The sequence below is a fragment of the Callorhinchus milii genome, unplaced genomic scaffold, assembly GCF_018977255.1.
Source record: "Callorhinchus milii isolate IMCB2004 unplaced genomic scaffold, IMCB_Cmil_1.0 Scaffold26, whole genome shotgun sequence".
Classification (NCBI taxonomy): domain Eukaryota; kingdom Metazoa; phylum Chordata; class Chondrichthyes; order Chimaeriformes; family Callorhinchidae; genus Callorhinchus; species Callorhinchus milii.
The window spans coordinates 1,768,402-1,789,641 of NW_024704767.1; the positions used below are offsets into that span (position 1 = coordinate 1,768,402).

The window sequence follows — 21,240 nt, forward strand, 5'->3', positions numbered from 1 at the left end:
TTCCATTGCACTGGCATTTAATTGGCCTGAACTGACCCCTACAAGTACGTCAAGGCAGGTTTGGCTCCTGACAGCAGAAATATTACATAACCTGCCACCAGGCATAGCCTTGTGGTTGAAATCCAGAGAGCTGGACTGAATCAGCTTAACTTTTAAAACAATTAAACTTTTCCGTCAAAAGCTTTCAAAAAGCTCACCAGTTCATCTTTTGCATTCAAGTACCTGGCAATTTATTCCAACCCAGTAAAGGAACAGTGCAAAGATGAAAATAGACATTTGTTGTCGTTGGCCTGGGCAAATAAAAACAATTTTTGAAAATGAACTTATTCCATCAATTCTCACGGCTGGTAGAGCAGAAAGAAACTGGGGAAATTGATATCTATTCAACATCGCTGCAATCAGAGTCCATTGCATTAGTGAAAGTTTTTAAAACCGAAATCTCTTCCAGCTTGAGCAGCAGAAAATGTAGCTTTCCTGGGAGCATGGAGTCAAATAATTATTGAGTGTGCATTAAATGCAATGCTGTTCTGTTGAATCACAGTGTTTTCTTTATTGGATATTATTACAAACCAAGTTGGTCACTCTCGAAACTTTGTTGCATCATATTTTGATAAAGATGATCCACAGAATATATAATGTGTTGTCATTTTAGGAGATACAATTCAATGTGAACAGAATTTCAAATGGGCAAACTTTTTATTGCTTGCTTCATGTTCATTCGGATTTGCTGATGATAACTGCTCATTGCCAGCAGCGTATAAATGTGATAATGCTTTCGCTCACAAACTGATCTGCTGTGCATCTTTGGACTCTAGGCCTCATCATCGATGGCCGAGCCTTCAGCAACTATACTCCCATCCTTTGGAACTCCCTCTGTCCCACTACTCTATCTTTAAATCCCATAAACTCACCTTTCTCCTCCCCCTGATCACTGTCCCTACTAATGTGAAGTGCTCTTAGACTTTATCCTATTTATTTGGAAATAGTTATTCTTATTTTGCATTATTTTAATAATTAATCTTATTTGATTTATTACAAAGTGAAATGTGCTTTCACACATATAATGAACATCTTTTGACAAAGCAACAAACTGATACCACCCATTTGTTCTTAATCTTCGGAATCTCTTGCCAGCTGTTTCCATAATAGTGAACTACTATTGTGCAAAACATTTTAAATCCATTTAGGTAAACTTTTTAAGATATTTCTCCAGCATTTATAGCTTTGGTTAATACTGCATAGCCAACCTCTTCAGTCTAATTTGATTAAATTGTCAGCCCTTTGTAGTTTTTTTTTAAAAAAACACAAATGTTTCAAATCACTTTAGTCTAAATTTTTGTTCCATTCCTCAACCTTCTGTTTTGCCTGCTGCCTCGGTCTCCTTTGCACTTGATGAATATTTTCTCCATGGCTGGTTGAAGATTCATATTGGCGGTGTTTAGGGAGCAGAATGTAACTCTGTAGCAAAATTAGAAAGCAAAGTTAATGTGGGCCAATTCCATCCATAACTATTCACGGGTATTAATGAGGCTATGGGATTTTTAGTCACTATCATTTTAATTTGATTATTTTGTAAACTTTAATTGTTCAATTGCATTTTTAATTGTGAATCTCCTGTGTTTCATTTGATTAATGCTGCTAAATAATGTGACAAGCTTGTTGTTATAACGAAGAGTTTGGATTATCCTCACAATATTCATCCTTGCCAAACAAAGCATCCTAGGAGGTACAATCTGGGAAATTTTAAGAATTTTTTTAAAAAAGCCAAAACATAAATTAAATGTTAATCAAAACTATGAAAGGAAATAACAAACATATCTACAATTTAATAAAGGCTTCAGTTTCAAGGTAAAATTTGATCAGCCAGCCTCTATTATGCTGTGTCGTATCTGAGTTAAAGATACTGAGGTCTTAAGTATTGTTCTGAGTTTGTGAGCAAGTTTAGTGGCAGCACTAAGCAATACAATTGGCTTCAATGCCTCAGATTCGGGAGAGGAAAATCAAGACTGTTCTCAATCTTGAATTGCTATCCCTCCTGGAGGTAACATGTGAATATCAGGTGAGAAAAAGATAAGATTTCTGCAATGTCCCCATCGATGCTAAATGTTAGTTAATGATCAATGGTAACCAGTATGTGGAACTGTCTTAGTCGAAGGAAAACACAGAAAAATGCCTTGGGCAAAAAAAAAAGGCTCATTTTCCTTAAACCACGGCACGTTAATGATGTAAGTTTTTCAAAATCCGGCACTTACTTATGTTGTGTTTCTCCTGCTTTGACTCGTATTTTTCTCACAATAAGCTCTGGGTTTATATCTCCCTGTCTCCAAGGAAAGTACGTTTTAACAGTGTTCCAAAGGTTGGTCCAAGCAGCGGAATTTTCCCACTTGAACTTGAGCATCATCAAATCCCCAATATTGATGTCGGTATAAATCAGAAAGGTGTAGGTTTTGTTCGGAGTGATGCTTTCAAACCTGAAACGGGATCGGAATTATATCAGTTTGTATCTTTGTACACAGTTATTTTTTGTTGGCTCCCAAAAGGCTAGGTTCTGAAATATTCTGTAAGAACAGGCAATGAGGAAAGTGTCTCGATGTTCCTTCGGGCTGGTTTGTCTATGGATAAACAACGCCTATAATAACTACTCACCTATGTTGATTTTAAATTACTTTTTTTTAAATTACATTTGCCCCACTCTATGGATCTAAGTGTTCTGCATGTCGTGAGGCAAAGTGTACAGCAGCATTGGTGGAATAATATGAGGAAAGGCTTTCCCCTCTTCCCCACCACCCCACCCAGTACATTCAGTAATGAATATTGATGGTATTTATCTGGTTAGAGACTAAGATTAGGCTTGTTGAGTGCTTGCTGTTTCCCTTCTGGCAGTGTGGTGAATTGTGACCAGTGCCTTGCCCAAGAAGGTAGAAATTCTGAGTAATATTCAGGAAATGTAGCTCATGTTCACCACATCCTCCCTAATCATAAGAGACATACAAAATGGAGGAGGAGGGAGGGGGCATTACAATTGGTTTGCTTCTCCTTGCTCTTACCACAAGTTTCTTTCCTCACCAAACAAAGCTACAAAGAACACTGGGAGGCATGGATTGGATTCCCTCCTATTTCTCACCCAAGATGAAACATTCAGGGTTAGGTGACGATTGTTCCTATGGCTTGCTCTCTTCCTCACTGGTAATATCAACACAAATTGGGTTTGGATTCACACCTTGCTGTATGTGGGGTTTTGTTTGGTATAGAAACATAGCAGTTTGGTTAGCCGATGGTGTAAAATATCTGCTGTTCAGGAGTTAACAAACTCTTGTTGCTACAAGGTTGACAAATGTAGTTTTGAACCATGTAGTAGTTTCCTGGAGGTGTTTTCTGTGTGGCTCTGCTATCTGCAATATTCATGCCTATACAGATTGAAACTGAAGCACTGTCAATGGGTATATGGTGAGGCAGCCATAAAATATTAATAATCACGATAATCCTTGGATTTTTGGTATAGTGCCTTATATCTTTGAGACATCTCAAAGCGCTTCACAGAATATACTGTAAAGTGAATTGACTGTATAATTTGTGGGCCAAACGTGGCAGCCAAATGGGCCCAACAAAAAGCTTTTTGAGGGGTAATTTTGAGATGCACAAATCACCGACTAATATCTTTATTTGATGAAGGTAAAGCATTGCGAAGCACAAAAGGAAAAATCAAACAATCAATAAAACCCTCACCCTTATTGACCATGGAAAGATTGAACAAATATGTACATTTCTGGTGTCTGTAGAGACACTGCTGCTAAAAACAGGTTCCTGTTAACAACCTACAAAACCCATGTAGTTGAAAATTAGACCGGATTAAGTTAATCTTCTGCCCATTTTTTTCCCCTCTGCAGTGAAGTGACACTGCCGACTGACAAAGCTGTGAATTTTCTTCCCACTGCATGTGCCTTCTGTTTTACATTCTCTTCAGATGCTGTAACTGTGCTAATTAATCTGGATTCACTCAGCAGGTGAATCATCACCAGGGCTACAATTTTTAAAAGTTGATTTAATGTTCATCTTTACCACTGTAAGCAGCTTGATGTTTTACCTGTTTATAAACACAATCACATTTAATTGGCACCTGTTATTTTAGAGAGGTTGAGGCAATCTAGAGGCTGTCCTCCCATGTCTTAAAATTGGCTATTTTGCAAAGGATGTGTTACCACCTGCATTGGGAGAACTGAAAATGGCTTCTCAGCCCCAGCTCGGGTGCCAAACCATGATTGTCAAGCGCGATGGAACATCCTCCCAATGCGAAAGGCATTAATACAAATGTAAATTTGTATTGTGCATTTATGTCGTGCCTTTCACATCACGAGGATATCTTTTTTTCATTTGTTTTGCTTATGAACACGTGAGTAATGTGCTAGAAATAAACTGTGTAATTTATTCTGTTAATACCTTTCCATTTTAAATAGTATATTTTTCCAATTTGGTGACACGTGTGAGCTTTTTGTCAGGCCCTGGCTTGCCGCAGACTAGCAACAAAAGTGAGGTAGATGATTGAGAAAATATCTATTACTATCTTATGCTGCGAATTTGCCCTTGTTATGTGAAACCCTACAGAAACACATTTAAATAAAGTGTTGCAGTGGTTGGATTCATTTGTGCGCTTGCATTCCTCAACCTTAGGGTTTCAGGGCAGATTGTCTCAGCCTTTATTCACAATGCCATCATTTGCTGAGCTTCTGCCAAAGAGCAGCGTGAAGCAGGTGGCAGCTTAACACTCGTGAGCTATTGCAAATGTAATTCCAACTGTACATGCTGGGTTCACACCAGTAGTTCATGGGTGTCAGTGCAGAAATCACTTTAAAACATTTACTCCTCTGTCCCCATTTATATTACAGTTCAACTTATAATGAGCTTTGATTCTGCTGTATCTTCCCTTCAATTCACTTTTTAGAATCTTGTTGCACCAAATACCTTCTCTCTCACCTTAAAACAAATCTATCATCTCTACTCTCTTTCAAATGCCCTCTTGATTTCTCAATGCGTCTCATTATACCCATATGGATTCTCGCTTGGTATCCCAGTTTCTTTTCCCTTTAGAGCTGTCTGACAGAGAGACTGGCCCGTATACTAATACACAGTGACAACTGTGCACTCTGTTGGAGCCCCAGGGGATCATATCACAAGATAATTCAAATCATGCCATCTGATCTGACCGGTGCCTCTTCAGTCAATCGTTTATGCTTTTTGTATAGTGGGTGGCATAACAACAGGGTTTAGCCAGAGGCAACAAGATAGTCAGGATAGACATCTCCTGAATTTGATCTTGGAAACAGGTGGATTTGGATGAATTCTACTGGGGTACAATTACTATGTGCTGCGCAACCAAGATTATGGAAAAACCTTCGTACGCTTCTGTATATACCAGCATGCCATGACTATCGACTTACTTTGCCATTGGGAAAAAGCAGTTTTAAAGCACATAACACTTTGAAGCTCCTCAATATCAGAATCTGTGTGTCCCGTGTGAAGTGTAATTTACAAAGTTCTTTTTTTTTTGTACAAAAAGCCAAGGAAGCATATAAATGTTATGTTCAATTCAGAAAATATGATTTGCCTTTGGAAGCAATCGATGAGATTCATTTAATTTTAGATGCCAGAAACGCGTTGATGCCTTAACAGTAAAACCGGCTTTATATTAAATGGGTCATAGGATTTTTGGATATCAATTTATTTACTGGTGTAAAACTGTAGTACTCACAATCTGACTGGTAGGTTTTCACTATCGCCTTTGGTTCCATAGAGGGAAACGGTCAGAGAAGGCTCCAGTTTCCTGTGTTCTATCTGGTTGATGAAGCGAATCTTGAATTGATAGTGATAAACTGCGAGAAAAGAGACAGAATTTAATTTTAAAGCTCAATACAGTTTATCTAAAACCATAGCTCTAACTCCTTCTCATTCCTAAAATTCCACCTGTCCTTATCAGTAAAACTATTTTGTCAGATGATAATAATAATAATAATAATAATAATCCATGCATTTGATATAGCGTTCTTCACGTCGGGAGGACGTCCCAAAGCGCTTCACAGAATATACTGTAAGGTGAATTGACTACATATTTGTGGGCGAACGCGGCAGCCAATTGCGCACAGCAATGTCCCACAAGCAGTCGTAGATTGAAAATGACCAATTTATATATTATTGTTTTTTGGTTTTGGAGGGATTATTATTAGGCGTGTGGAGTGAGGAAACTTGCCCAAGGTTTCGTCCTGACCTGGAATTGAACTCAGGTCTCTCGCTTGGAGAGTCTGCCGAGTTTTGGGGGCAAAAATCAATCCACTTTTGCATATATTCCGCAAAGCACTTTGAGATGTTTCAACGACGTGATATTTCTGTGCGATCTTAAAATTTAAGACAGGAATGGTCTTGCAGCTAAGTCTAGGTAGAATGTTAGGACCCCTAGCTGTTGAATTAAATGCATTTTAGCATTTCTATGTGCATGTATGTGTGAATTTTCTTTTAGATTTTCAGAGTGAGCCATTATAAATCATAATCCAGAAACTGTACCCCAAATAAACCAAACATTAGAAGAGAGACAAAAGAGAAACAAATGCGTACGGTGAGAGAAAAAATAAATTGAGGAATGTATAAAGGAAATGGATATGGTCGGTAATCTGAATTTGAACCAGGAATGGTTTCTTTGTGGAACGGGATACAATTTGACTGAATACCTTTAAAAGGCATGTTGGCACGAGTCTTCAGGTACATTTTCTTACTCCTTTGAGTGCGGACTTTTTTAATATTGTAACCCAATGTGTTGCATCGATTCTTTCTGCAGCTCAGACATACTCCCTTATTAAATGTGTTCAAGTCGTTGCACCAGTATGCAACACTTTGCTTGTCTTCGTTCAGCAGAGAATCAATGAACAAGTGTACAGACCTCTCGTGAGCACACTTCACAGTCTGTGTGATACCTGCGTGACAGGAAAGGAAGTTGGTGATTGATTTAATAACATGATGTACAGTTGCATGTCTGGAAATATTTGAGGTGGGTAACATGTGTTGAACCTGGGAAGATGGATGACAGAACCATAATGTAGATTAACTCAGAAATGGGAAGCTACCCATGTTCCAATATTCATCATCTTACATCCACCTACATTAATATCCATCTGCCATTCCTCAGCCCATCTGTTTAATTGATGCAAATCTTCCTGAATGCTAGGTATCTTCCTTACATTATTTACTAGCCCACATCATAAGGGAAGTTTAAACATCAAAAGGAAATGCTTACAGACAGGGTCTGCAATAATTAGGTAATGAATTACGCCTTTTGTAAATCGCTTTGAGATATTACCCCATGTGAACATTGTGTATTTGCACATGTTGTTTGTTGCCTTTTTTCAGAAATCACAAGCAACTGTTGTTGAAATTATAAAATGAACATAAATTAATGCCCATTGAATATTCTCAAATGGAAACTCTTTGAATCCCGTTTGCGAAATGGCAACTTAGATTCCACTGATGGACTGATTGGGCTCTTTCTGTGCTGTAATTTCTGGGTTAGCTTTTCTGCTGTTTATGTCCATCAATAGGCAAATGTTTGAGAAGGTTTCTCAGATGCCAAATCATACCTAGAATTCCATACTCAGCGATATGTTTGTACATGTGTTTGAAGTAGCAGCCAGGCTGGAAGGTGCCTCCGTTGGGGTAGAAATCGTAATGGGCTACAGTCTGCTGGATTCCGACACTCAGCCCCATGTGTCCATGTGTAAAGGTGTGAAGCGCGTCAACAAAATCTGCATCATCGGGAGACAGACGGTGGTTTGAAGGTACACCTTCGAACAGTGGCCCAGCTGGGTCGAGACCTGTAGATTTAAAACCAAGTAACAGATTCAAACTTGCACAGTCTAAGTGGGTTGGTCTTTGAGCCATTGTCCACAGGACGCGAAGGTGATTTCATCTGTTTTACGGGTATTTGGTATTCCTTGAATCCCACCTGTTATCCTTGAGATTTTGGTGGATCCACTGATATAATTTCCCGCGAATCCAGAAACATGAGCGCCTAAGCTGTATCCGATCAGATGTACTTTTCCCTTTGAAAGCTGATGAAATTCCTGGGAATGTGAAAGAATAGGACAGGTCCACACACTTTATTGAAAGTTAAAATGGGAACAGATATTCTATACAGTGGGAGGTAATTGGAAGCAGTTGAGGCCTTAAATGCCTGGATCAGACTAACGGCAGGATAAGAGGAACGTTTTTCCTAAATTGGGCGCGAGTTCTAGCCTCTACCAGCAAGCGATGTGTCTGTTTACCTCAGGTTAATGTAATCAGGATGATCTAGTACCATCATGATGTGCTTTGTTATTTTCCTCTCCTCGAACATAGGAAAAAGCTGAAGAGGGGATGTTTAACACCTTGGCACATTCTGTCCATGTGAAAGGCGCTATGTTAATTTGTATTGTTTTGGTTTTATATTGTATTGTTGTCTAGGATTGAATCACACCAGTCAGAGAGGGTTGAGTGTTACTCTGCTGGAATTTCAAGCAGATCCCTCAATCCCCAGGCAATCTTGTGTTTGGGCTGTGGAACATGAAATTACAAGATCACAGTAATAACCCTCGCATTTAATATAGTACCTTATCACGTCTTTGACACGTCTCAAAGCGCTTCACAGAATATACCGTAAAGTGAATTGACTGTATATTTTGTGGGCGAAAGAGAGGTTCAGATGAAGAAGGCCCTTTGGCCTGTTTAATCTCATCCTTCCAGAACACCCCCACTTTACCATCTTCCCACTATAGCATTGAACTGTTTATCATACGAGTCGAGCGAGCTGGTCACAAAACACATGTATGCAAAGAAACATGGTGCTGAGAGCCAAAGTTGAAGCACGCTTACCTCCAGCCAGTCTAAGAAGTTTGCGATCGCCTGGCCAACTCTCTGTGTATTTTTTACTGCTACTGGGTAATGCTGATGTGCCAGCAAAAGCCAATCGACTATAATCACATTGACATCTCTTTGTCTTATCTTCAGGGCCGCTGCCATCTTCCAAATCCAGTTTTCTAACATCCCATCAAGCTGAAGAAGCAAAGCACACAGACAGAGATTTTCCTCGGCTCTGCCACTGCTGCCTCTAAATGTTAAACGCACCAGCGCCAATGTGCGCACTATCCTCAATAAGCTCCACTAATGATCCTTTCTCAAAGTGGTCCATTAGCCGGGAAACAATTTAGAAAACTTAAAATGTCCCACGTTTTCCTTTAAGGCTCATCACGCTGAGGGTTCTCAGTACTGAGGAATGAAAACACCCAATTTTTTGGGTGTCAGCCGGGTGGGTGTCTGACCCATGTGGAAACCCATCACTATGCTTAAGAATTCCATGCATTCCACCTACACATGGAAATCCCAGCGATAATTACACTTTCTCCCTGGAGGGACGTATCCTGTTAACACAAATTCCTCCCTTTTCAGTTATAGCATAGAAATCAGTTTTCACAGCCCAGACAAGAGCCATTCAGCTCGTTGCATCTGTGCTGGTGCTGGTGATTTCTTAAGTGCGTGTGTGCAGACTGGTGGGTGGATTACGGCTCTATAAAATGAAAATCTTTCGTGCAATATAAGGAAGGACATAAATCGTACCGTCCAGCCATGAATGATCATCACTACAGGAGAGGAGGTGTTGAAGTTGCACGCTTCAAGTGTCTTTGACTGCTGAGGGAGAATACGACACATCTCACCAATAAATGTGTGCCCCTTGTAAAGCTGGAACTTAGTGATTGGATCATGTGGTGTTCTTTTCAAAGGAGGTTGTTCCGTTGCAATATCTAGGAAGATTGAGCACATTGCTGATTCATCCGAAACCCAAGTGAAAGACAATGCAACATGTATTGCTTGCATATTGTTTCTGCAAGGTTTGGGATTTTATTTGTGAGTGTTCTCCGCAGCCCAGGCTTACAAATGTCACAGCCAATTTAACCTTGGATTGTTTGTTCTCAAAGAGTCAATCAAAGCATCCAACACTTCAGACCTTCAAAAAAAAATGAAACATCCTTTGTACTTTTTTCTCCATATGGTTTTTATTTGCATTTCTATGTTTTGTGCCGATTTCAGTCCTTTTTTTTTGTTGAGTATTTTTTGTGTGAAAAGTATAATCAACTAAGCTGAATTTGCTCAAACCAATTATTAAGTGATCATGATTTAGAGCAGAGCACAGAATACTATACTGTTACTGGGATGGACTTTATGAATATTATTATTATGGAGTCCTATAGCTCAGTGGTTAGAACACTCACCTTGCAAACAAGATACCCGGGTTCAATTCCAGGCAGGGCGAAACCTTGGGCAAGTTTCCTTACTCCACATGCCTAATAATAATCCCTCCAAAACAAAACAATAATAAATTGCTCATTTTCAATCCACGACTGTTTGTGGGACGCTGCTGTGCGCAATTGGCTGCTGTGTTTCGCCCACAAATGTATGGTCAATTCACTTTACAGCATATTTTGTGAAGCGCTTTGAGACATCTAGAAGACGTGAAAAGCGCTATACCAAATGCAAGGATTATTATTATATATGATGTATTTATTATTATATTATTATTTGTTCATCACCTTAGTTTTGTACGTCTGGATCATGGGGACGTTTCCAAAGGCATAGGTTCAACCTCCATAAGGGTGCTCCATTGGCATTGACCAACCTATCTCTTCAAGTGTGCGTAGGGTCACCTCTCCTTCCCACTTCCCCCTTGCTCAGTGTCCAACCTCATCACCATGAAGTGCCCCAAGATGCTACATGTGTGAAGGACACTTTTATAACTTCAAGTTGTTGTTGTTTTTCTTACAGCGGGTGAAAAATGTGATGCTTCATAACTGGTTAAATCTGATGTTTGTCACATCAAATGGGTTATGAAACAAGGCATTTTTTACCCCGACATATGTAAAGAAGCACATAAAGCTCTGACTTCTGCATCATTTAAATACTAGGAGTGCGAGTAGCTGAATGAAATATTTGGAAGAGCCAAAGGTATGAGCAGGGATCTGTAGCTTGTTCTGCCATCTGTCTGCACTGTTGACTAATATATCACTGCCAAAATGTTGTTGTACACCTTAAAATATTTTATCCCTGGTGCCAAACCACATTCCTGTGATTAAATCTCTAAATAACAGTATGAACATGTTCAGATGTGCCTTAGCACAATCCTGCTCCATTTTCACATTTCCTATCATGAATATTCCATGCATCTACAACATCCTGTAATTGTGGAGAGGGTGTTGAGATATCTTGTTATAGATGTCACATTTGTGGTAAATGTGAGCACTGAGACATAGAAATTATAAATCACCTCCTTGGGAAACTGGGACTGGAAAGTGCAGTGTCAGTTTGATATCAATTAAACCATAAGCCGTTTTACCCTTGGCCTAAGTGCTAATACTTTATCGTTGGGTTAAAAGTAGAATTCATATCACAGCAGCAGATCTGGGTGAAGGACATGCTTTGATCTGCAGAAGGGAATGTCAGTTTTACTTAATTTGAGTTCTGCAGTAGTTGCCATGTGAAGCTATCTGCAAACAAAATGGCGTGACAGTGAGAAACCACACTGTTTACTGTATCAAAGGTCGACAAGGCATAGGGCAGTCAGATGGAAATGAGTGACTGATGTAACACTGAACATGACTGACTGTCAAATGCCTGAAGTCAGATACAATAAAAAGCTCAAGTCAATAAAAGTTTCCAAACCGGTCATTTTCCAATTAGTGTCTCATAGGGATATTAAGGCTGTACATTTATTGTGAAGTTGCCTATTTTGCCCATTCTTTCTCCAACCCTAACAAAACCAATGAACCTGGGAAACCTCCTCATTGACTCACAATTCAATAGCTGCAAATATATTCTGCCATCGGAAATTTGCTTCCAACCAATGAGCTATATTAAAACCGCAATTAAGGGCTACTTCTTCCAAACAGCCCAGCTGACAAGACTTCAAACAGTTTCCCTGCTGGTTCTGTAACCTTTCCCCTCCCTCTTGTGTTTTTGATTGTGAAGCATTTTGGCTCACAACGGGCCATGACTCTTCACCTTGTTTCTCAATAAAGAGAAATATTCTCATATGACAGACGAGTTGCTCTGCTCTATCATGAACAATCGCTTCAGCATAGTACTTAAAAAGGGAAAATGTGCAAGGCTATGGGGTAAGAGCGGGGAGTGGGAACTGGTTGGGTAGCTCTTTCAAAGAGCAGGCACAGGCACGATGGGCTGAATGGCCTCCTTCTGTGCTGTAAGATTCTATGATGTACTGTGATCACATGGAGCCCCCTGCTCAAAAGACGCAGTTACTTATTCAATATTTAGAACTGATCCATACATGATCGTTTTATACATGGCAGAAATTTGATCTTAAGCTTTTCTTTAATAGAACACAACATAGTTCTTTGAATGTTGAATTATTGGTGCACCATGTCTTGTCTCATCCCCCTCCCGACCCCAGCAGGCGAACTTTCAGCCACATTGCCTCTACGCCCCCCCAACCCCATCTCCAATTCTCTGCCTAAATGTTTCCACTTGGCACTCTTCCTCCCTGCTTTTGAATCCCATTTAAAAACCAATCATAGACCTCACTTTGGGCTACCCCCTAATTTCACCATCTCCCAGGCTCCCCTTCCATCTCTGCAGAGCACGTTTGAAACATTTCCCTGTGTGTAAGGTGCTATTATATGAATGTAACTAGGCATCTCTTTTGTTGAGCGTCAGACACGTAGAGCACAGAAATGAAATGGGGAGATAATAGAACCTTCCTCTTAATCAAATCTTGGTCATATTTAATTTGTCCTCAAATCCTGTGTCTGCCAACTATTTACATTCACTTTAATCCCTTATTAACTGCTAATCTTCGGTAGTCTTCCAGCATCCTAATGTGTGCCGGTGATAACTTTTATAAATCAGACTTTATTACTTTCCTGCCACCCTCGAGACTCCCAGTCCCGCACTCAATCCTCTCATAACGTGTTAATGAGAAAAAGGTGATAAATAGCGGAGATGTCACAATCAGCCTTGAAATATAATAAATAACTCCACAAGTGGGGTAGCAAGTTTGGCTCACAAATGACAAAGTTGAGAATTAATTATTTTCAACCTCACAAGGTGAGAGATTCATCATTTTGTACTTACTGGCCAGGACATATTTTATTCGTTCCGTGTGACTCGAATAGAATTCTCAAACTATTTTTTTATATGACATCTCAAGTGTGGGAACGAAAAGCCCTGAACATCACAATCGATGTGGTCCCATTTGGTGACACTATCTGCAGGCGTGGGGTCTATTTCCATCACGTTTGCAGATGACACCCAACTCTTTGCCTCTTGAATCCAGGATTAATGCTGTTCTGACGTTGGCAATGGTGAAATGGTTTGCTCTTTCACCCCAGTGGGATCGGACGCTGATGGTGAGCATTTCGGTACGCAGCTTACAATGGGAGGCATCAGAGTCCAGTAAGCTTTCCCAAATTAAAACTGAACTTCAAGAATTTTTCTGAATTCTGCACAATCTTAAATTTTAAGATAACAACAACTTGCATCACGTAGGATAATGCCTTGGATAATGGTTTTAAGGCTGAAATCATGAGAAATTTGGGGCGCAAGGTTTCTACTCATATATTTACACTGCAAGCAAGTGTTCAGTAGCCTCTCAAGGGATAGCTTTCATGTCAGTGCAAGTTTGGAGTGTTAAATTCAAGGTGTTTATACTGTGCAATCAATGTGTTGCCACGTCTATAAATATACTGTTTTTGGTCTAACATGAGAATAACAGGTTACTGACCATAAGGGCACTCGGTCTGCGAGCATTACAAATCCCCTCGTTTATTGAGCATAAACTTATAGTGGTTTGGAAGCATTGACCACAAGCATACATTATTTTCAGGGCATTGCAATCCAAACATGGCAAAGCAGCGCTGAGCTTCGGAGCACTCGCTAATTCCTAGTGCGTTAGAAGTTGGGACAAATCCAGGCTCACCCAGATACAGTCTGTTCATAACGTAGAGAAACAATGGGAAATTGGAAAGATTCACACTCTCTGGTACGTGGCAGTGGTCAGCGAGCGCTGGTGGCAATCTGGGACCAGGATGTTTTGCCCGCTCAGCCACAGAGGCAGCAGGCTGGGACCATAGGAACATCCTGTCGAGCCTGTTCCACCATTCTATTATATCATGGCTCATTTCCAATTAGAGTGAAGATACGGGATAAATTGAGGAACAAAAACAGCAGCAAATAAATGGGGGGGGGGATGGAATCGAACAGCTCGCTCTGAGGTTTGGTGCAGACTCGATGAGTCAAATGGCCACCTTCCGCGCTTTTGAACATCTACGGTTTTAAGGCAGAGCACACATTCTAAACGTAATGAGAAACAGCAAATATCAAAAGAGACCTCCGGATGAATAAAATGAGCAAAAGAAATAATTCATCCACATGAGCCCGCTAACAGAAAGCTCCGCAGAGCAATTACCGAGATAGAATCTCCATCATTGACTTGCGTCACCAAACAGTTCTTGGTGCGCTTGAAGATATATTGCCGAGATGCTGTTGTGAATCATTTAAAAGGCTCATTGTTGAGGTTCTGGAGATTGCACGACAGATGCAGTTTTGGAACAGACAGATCTGAAACCTCACTTGCGGCTGGTCTGGTTAAATAATATACCGTTCACAAAACATACAGTCACCCCACTTTACAATATATCCCGGGCTGCACTTTGGAGATGCTATATCATCTTTGCTGGCACAAATAGCTAGNTTTTTTTAAAAGAAGAGTCACTATACTTGACAGCAATTACCCACGAGGCAACGTTTGACACGATAAGGTGGTATCAGAATACAAGCGGATCCTGTCAACAACAAACATGTAATACACTGTGCGCGTCTTATGCTCAATAACATTTTGGTAATAATCTAAATGAATCGAATCGTTTTCCTGATGTAGATCTTTATGAGACGTTAATGAGTTAAAACGCACGTCCCCATTCCTTTACCTGTTGTCTGTGGCCGTGCAGTTTGGATGTTCAGAGAGACACAGATGAGCAGAAGGAGACGCACTTTCCCTAAGTGATTCATATCCAGGCTCGTTGCTTGATGGGCTGTGCATGAACCTCGGCGGAGAGACCTCAGGGGACTGGGAGTTAGACGAGTTTTTCTCTCCCATTTATTCCTGAAGGTCATGAACTGCCCAGCAGTAGAAGGACTGGGCTGCCCTTAGTACTGATAACAGCAGTGAAACGCAAAGGTTGCGAAAGGACAACACACACAAAACTTATCAAGGAGGGCGACAAGGCTGAAACTCGACTCCACGTCTCACCAAATAAAGTCAATCCAAAATAATTGTGCTGTTAATGATGTTAGGCGAAGTCTTTGGAAGGTGTTTATACTCCACCACGAGACTTCATCCATTGATTACTTCCTCCCATATCCTCCTATTCCCCTCTCCCTCATGTCAATCCCCAGTTTCTTCTTGAATGCATTTAAACTCTCTACTTAAACCACCGATTCAGGCAGTGAGTTCCACCATCTCGCTACCCGCTGCGTGAAGTAGTCCCTCCTAAATTCTCTTTTTGATCCCCTAGTCCCTTTTCTGAGGGATGCAGACTTTTATGTTGCTCCCTATCTTTTAAAGCCTCAACCATTTCATCCCAGTGTGTGTGTGTGTGTGTGTGTAAACCGCATGGCCAATTCTGCTGTTTTTGTTGTGCTCGGACAGATGTACGAACAACAAATGGATGTTATCATCTGAATAACAAGATGTAGTTTTACTGCATAGTACTTAGCCAACTTAGANTTTTTTACGAAAAAATCTGATGTCATTAATAATAATTTAATATTAATACCACATGGCTGTCCACCTCCACTGGGAAGTGTTGATGCAGAGATACTGCCTGTATAACATTCAGCAAGTGCAACAACCGTTTAACAAGCAACGCAGCTATGACAGAGCGATCAATAATGTGACGAGCGACAAAGCAATCACAGGCATTCTGTTGATAACACTTGTTTTATATATTTAATTAGTGCTGTTGGCTGCTTATTCAATCTGGAAATGGGAGAATTTAACCAGAGAATTGAACCACTACTTTATTGCGACCTTAGAAATGCCATCGATGTACAATCTCAGCATTTATAGAATCGAACGTGACCGCAGACTCATTCTGGAAAAAGTTATACATTTGTTGTGCCTTTTGTGATACTGCAGCCAGAACTGCATCCAGCTAGAAAATTGTGGCGAGACTGAGATTGTCATGAAAGGGAAGGTGCAAATCACCCTGTTACATTAGGAAGCGGTTTGAAAACCTGCTCATAAATATTCTGTCGGCCTGCATCCAGCGCTTAGCAGTGTTTGACAAAAAAACAATATACAAAGAAGTCTTTGAGGTTTATTCTCATTTCCTCAATTTTTTTGATGTCTAAAACAATGACCTTTAGAACAATACGGGAAAATATGACTCGGTCAATATAAAATAATAATCCTTGCATTTGATGTAACATCTTATTACGTCGTTGAGACGTCTCAAAGCGCTTCACAGAATATACTGTAAAGTGGATTCACTATATAAGATTACTATGTACTGTATACTAACCCACAAGAGTGCTATTAGGTATGGCACCTGCTAATGTTATTGTGCTTGCTTCAAAGGATTATTATTTCTTTGGGAAAATTCCTATTGAAGTTCATGTGTTGTAAAATAAGGGATAGTTTGTGGTTATAACACAAATTGGCAACTTTGTCATATTAAGACAGTGAAACTATGTTCTGGTGGCAATGTAGATAGTTACGTGTAAAAAATTACATTTTGGCTAAACAATATTTCAAATAGTTTCCTTTATCAAAAAATAAACACTGATTGATCTTTGAAACCGGTTTGGGTCTTTGGCTTCTGATCAAGGAATCATGTTTCTGCAAAGAGTAGAATGAAAAAAACGTGTGACCGTAAAATACCTTTTTAACATAAAACAAATTCTCTAATTAGTCAAAACATCAGCCAATATTTATCACCGAAGGGTTGAATGAAACATGGTACAAGCATTAATTCTATGACATCCATGTATCGTTCTGTGCAAACCGGGCCTGGCGAATGAAAACCTTTTGAAATTTAACTTTATTAGAGAATTTATTATTTAAATTCTTTACATAAACCTTTACGACTTCTTGCTTGGTGCTTTAAGTATTCTGGTGAGACTCATGATTATTGCACCAATTTGCTTTACTGAAGTAACTGCTGCTGGGTTAAATAAATCACGGATAAAGTGAGCACAGTATGGCCCATTTGTTAGCCTACTAAATATTGGTTGCGACACCGTGAAGTACTCTATATGCCTGGTTAAACTGAACAAACAACATATAGAAAGAGACCCAGCATTTAGCACTAGTGCACAACAGCAAAACAGAAAGTGAAGCCTGATTATCATAATAATAATAATAATAATGCTTGCATTTGATATTGCCCTTTATCACGTCGCTGAGACATGTCAAAGCGCTTCACAGAATATACTGCAAAGTGATTTGATTGTGTATTCTGTGCGCAAAACACAGCAGCCATCCACCAATCAACTAATAACCGGGTTCCTACTTTCTTCTAGGTAAATGGAGGTATGTGGAGAAAGGAAACTTGCCTAAGGTTTCGGCCCACTCAGGGATTGAACCCAGGTCCTCTCAAGTGCGAGATGAGCGCTCTAACCAATACGTTACAGAACTACACATTTTCATTGTCAGGAGTGAAATACTCTATCAGATTATGCTCTATTGGCACTACACATCCAAAACTCATTGCTGTTGGGATTCCAGCATTAATGGTGACAAGAAGATCATAACCAGACCATCCATCCTCAGTGGCTTCTGTTAAGTTAATAATATTAAAAAAAAACTTGCATTTCATACCCCCTCTGAAACGTCAAACCATCTCAAAACTTTTCACGATAATTAATGGTAATAATCCGTGCATTTGATATAGAGCTTTCTCACGTTGTTAAAATGTCTCAAAGCGCTTCACAGGAATTACTGTAAAATGTAGGAACAGTTGTATTCAGCTACAAATACACAGTCACTACATTTGTTTTAGCAATTGCTCAGCTTTTTTCGCTGATGTTAGTTACTGTGCTTTCTTCTAGAAAACATTGGTGCCTAAACAGAAGAAGGGTTTAAAGCCAGGCCTGAGAACAACGCGATTTTCCTAATGCCATCATGTGCGAGAGCTAATGGAAATCGTGTTGAACGATAAGCTGTTACAACATCTCAGTCACAACCTGTAACAGGTAACATTGTCGATCTGATGGGTGGGGAAATGGAATGATTCTGTTGACACTGGATAATGACCCTAGAACAGGTGAATCTTTGCTTATAAATTTTGGGAACTGATAAAGGCTGATCGGAAAATAATCAGAGTTATTTGTTTACATTGTTATTACTCTTATCACTGTTGTCAAAAAGTTGGCTAACAGAGAATAGGTAGGCAGCCAAACTACTAATGAAGAATTTGTTACCAAACACTCACTGTTAACTTGCCTACCAAAAGCCGGTTCCTGCTTGTTTGGAAGATATTGCTGGGCTCGTGTCGGGATATTGAAAGCAATCACTTGGATGAAAAGAGGAGGTGGAAATGTTGATCAAGTTAAGGACATTGCTGACAATAGCCTCCGAACCGACTTGTGAAGAGGGATGTTCTTGAGCGTCGGCAGATGAATCAATTAACCTAACGTGTATAACGGGATATAATACTTCTTGCAGAATTCCTTAACAAGGGAACTGGAAGTGCAGTACATCACTTCCGCTCACAGGCACAATCTCATTTCAGTCTAATGTGTGCGCTATAGAAACAAATACAGAAGCAGTGCCAACTCGAGTTCTTTATTGAAGAATCCCATCAGAAATGGTTGCACGTTCGACCCCCATCGTCTCGATGAGCTGCATTCACGCCAGTTAATTGGAACTACGTGGCTGTACATTGCCATCAGTGAATCTTTTCAGAATGGCTGCAGTCCATTCAACACTCACATTCCTCTTATGAGATATCAGAACATGAACGGATATTGGAAAGCTGTGCAACTGTGTGAAAAGCTGTTAGTGAATACAACCAGCGTCGTTTCACGCAGTGACCCATGCTAATGTCCTGTTCCCCCACTGTTCACCGTCTTGGGATGTCCTCCTGACCCGCTCTACAAATATAATTTTGTTGTTGTCGTTGTGACATGGGTTCTCATCATCAGGCTGGATTATAGCTGCATGAATTTACCATGGTCGTCAACGTTTGACAATAGAAACATAAAATGGAAAGAATTATCACCGAACACCAGCTCGCATAGATTTTATATGTAATTCTGTTTTCTGGAAGGCATCTAAGAAAAATACACAAGCAAATTCTGGACCAAAACAGCAGCAAATTTCTGCTTTTCAGCTGGAAATACTGTACGGAACTCCTTATAATAATAACCCTTGCATTTGATATAGCACCTTATCACGCCGTTAAGGCGTCTCAAAGCGCTTCACAGAATATACAGTGCAGTATTGCAATGTGAATCGACCGGAGTCAATAAATTATTTATGAATAATAAATAAATTAGCAATAAAAGTTAACCAATATCGGTAAGTTATAAATGTTTGCTTCCTTTAGACCGTCCATTACGCCCACAACATTTCACTTTACAGTATATTCTGTGAAGTGCTTTGAGGAGCCTCGAAGATGTGATAAGGCGCGAGCTATACCAAAGGATTATTATTAACTTTACAAGCACAATGCCATCTAAAGCAGAGGGATGATCCATGGGTAATTATCAAATAATCCCCCCTTGTGCAAACAGTTCTCGCTCCATCCTTTCCAAGCATATGAGCCGAGGATGCCCATGTCTCTGAGTGTTCCCTGGGGCACCCGTCGCTAGTCGCTTGCTCTCTCTGCTGCTTCGTGACTCGGTCTGTGCGAAAGCTGCTGGAGCCTCTCGGGGCTGAGTGGCGTTTTGACCGACTCTGCGGTGATCAGGCTGCTGCGCTGATGGCATCCACAGGATGGTGCTCTAACTCCTCTACCGCCATGCAGCCTCTCCACTGTTCGCTGCCTCTCACATTCTGGCTTGTTCTGGTAACCAAGGGGACGCGAGGCAGCTGTGATCTTACCCCATGGTTTCTTCGACGTCCTAACAAAAAACAATTGGAAGCATATACACGACTCGAAATTATACTCCTTCAATTAAACCCTCCGTCGCCCACAGAATGTACAGTCGATTCACTCTACAGTATACTCTGTGAATCGTGTTGAGAAGTCTCAACGACGTGTTAAGGCGTTATATCCGATGCAAGGATTATTATTATTATTAATAAACTTACAAAATCCATAAGGGCTTCTTAAAATTTCCGCAACATTTTGGTGACTGTATTTGTAAGTATAAGCAACAGGCAATTTGCACACAACAATGTCCTCCGTACACAACCATGAAGCAAATGAACAGTTTTATCTGGAAGATTGTTGGCCAGCGAGGAACTCCCTTCTCTTACAAATCGTGCCATGGGATCTTTATTGTCCACTTGAACAGATAGATGGGACCCTGGTTTAACATCTCACGTAAAGGTCTATAGACTAGGTTTGCTCGTGTAAAATCCTGATTTGGTGTTTGAACCCACAACCTTGTGACCGAGAGACTACTAACTGAGCCAAGCTAACATTTCTAAATAATACTTGCATTTCTGAAATTGTTTTACGATGTCAAAACATCTCGAATTTTTCCCAATGGACATTCACGTATGGTTTCTTTGAAAGAGCAATGAGAGAGATAAAATGCATGACTGATGATAAGGATTTGTTCATAATAGAACTTGCATATCATTTGTAAAAATACCTCGAACGTGCTCTGAATGCACCTACTCAATAGCCTTAATAGCAGTAATGTTTTGCGCTCTCAGTCGGAGGGCAGATTGACCCTGGGTGCCTTCAGTGGTTGGAATCAGTGATTTGTTGGAATCAGCAACTACAAAGACGTAAATGAATAAATAACAGGGTATTTGACAGAGATATTAGTTGGTAATGTAGGTTGTTTAGTTTAGACTGCTTGACTCACTAGGTCATTGGCATTGAGATTATTGGCAGTGGATTTGGAATAGAAAGGTTCTTGGTCCAAATTCCAGCAAGTCCACTCATCCTTTAAACTTTCTGAGGTCAGCAAAAATGAGTAAAAGCTCTCAAAACACCCCAGCACTGCATTGGAGTGTCATCTTAGACAATGTGATTCCAA

The 21,240-nt window shown here is 40.1% G+C and overlaps 1 protein-coding gene across 1 annotated transcript; it reads right to left on the reverse strand.

Moving 5' to 3' along the window:
* Nucleotides 1–525: 525 nt before the first annotated feature.
* lipca (lipase, hepatic a) lies at nt 526–15,223 on the reverse strand. The gene is made up of 9 exons (XM_007906457.2): nt 15,009–15,223; nt 9,631–9,815; nt 8,890–9,069; nt 7,985–8,102; nt 7,620–7,853; nt 6,717–6,959; nt 5,747–5,867; nt 2,253–2,471; nt 526–1,458 (listed from the first exon to the last, which is right to left on the reverse strand). Exons 1-9 carry the CDS (start codon nt 15,193–15,195, stop codon nt 1,329–1,331), a joined length of 1,617 nt encoding a protein of 538 aa, XP_007904648.1. The 5' UTR covers nt 15,196–15,223; the 3' UTR covers nt 526–1,328.
* Between the last annotated feature and the right edge of the window lie 6,017 nt (nt 15,224–21,240).

Coding starts and splice junctions, on each gene's coding strand:
- lipca (XM_007906457.2), bottom strand. CDS start 15,195: ATGACCTTCAGGAATAAATGGGAGAGAAAAACTCGTCTAACTCCCAGT. Junction 9,816..15,008: donor TGCACGGCCACAGACAACAG/GTAAAGGAATGG, acceptor CAATCTTCCTAG/ATATTGCAACGGAACAACCT. Junction 5,868..6,716: donor TGCCAACATGCCTTTTAAAG/GTATTCAGTCAA, acceptor CTTTTCTCGCAG/TTTATCACTATCAATTCAAG.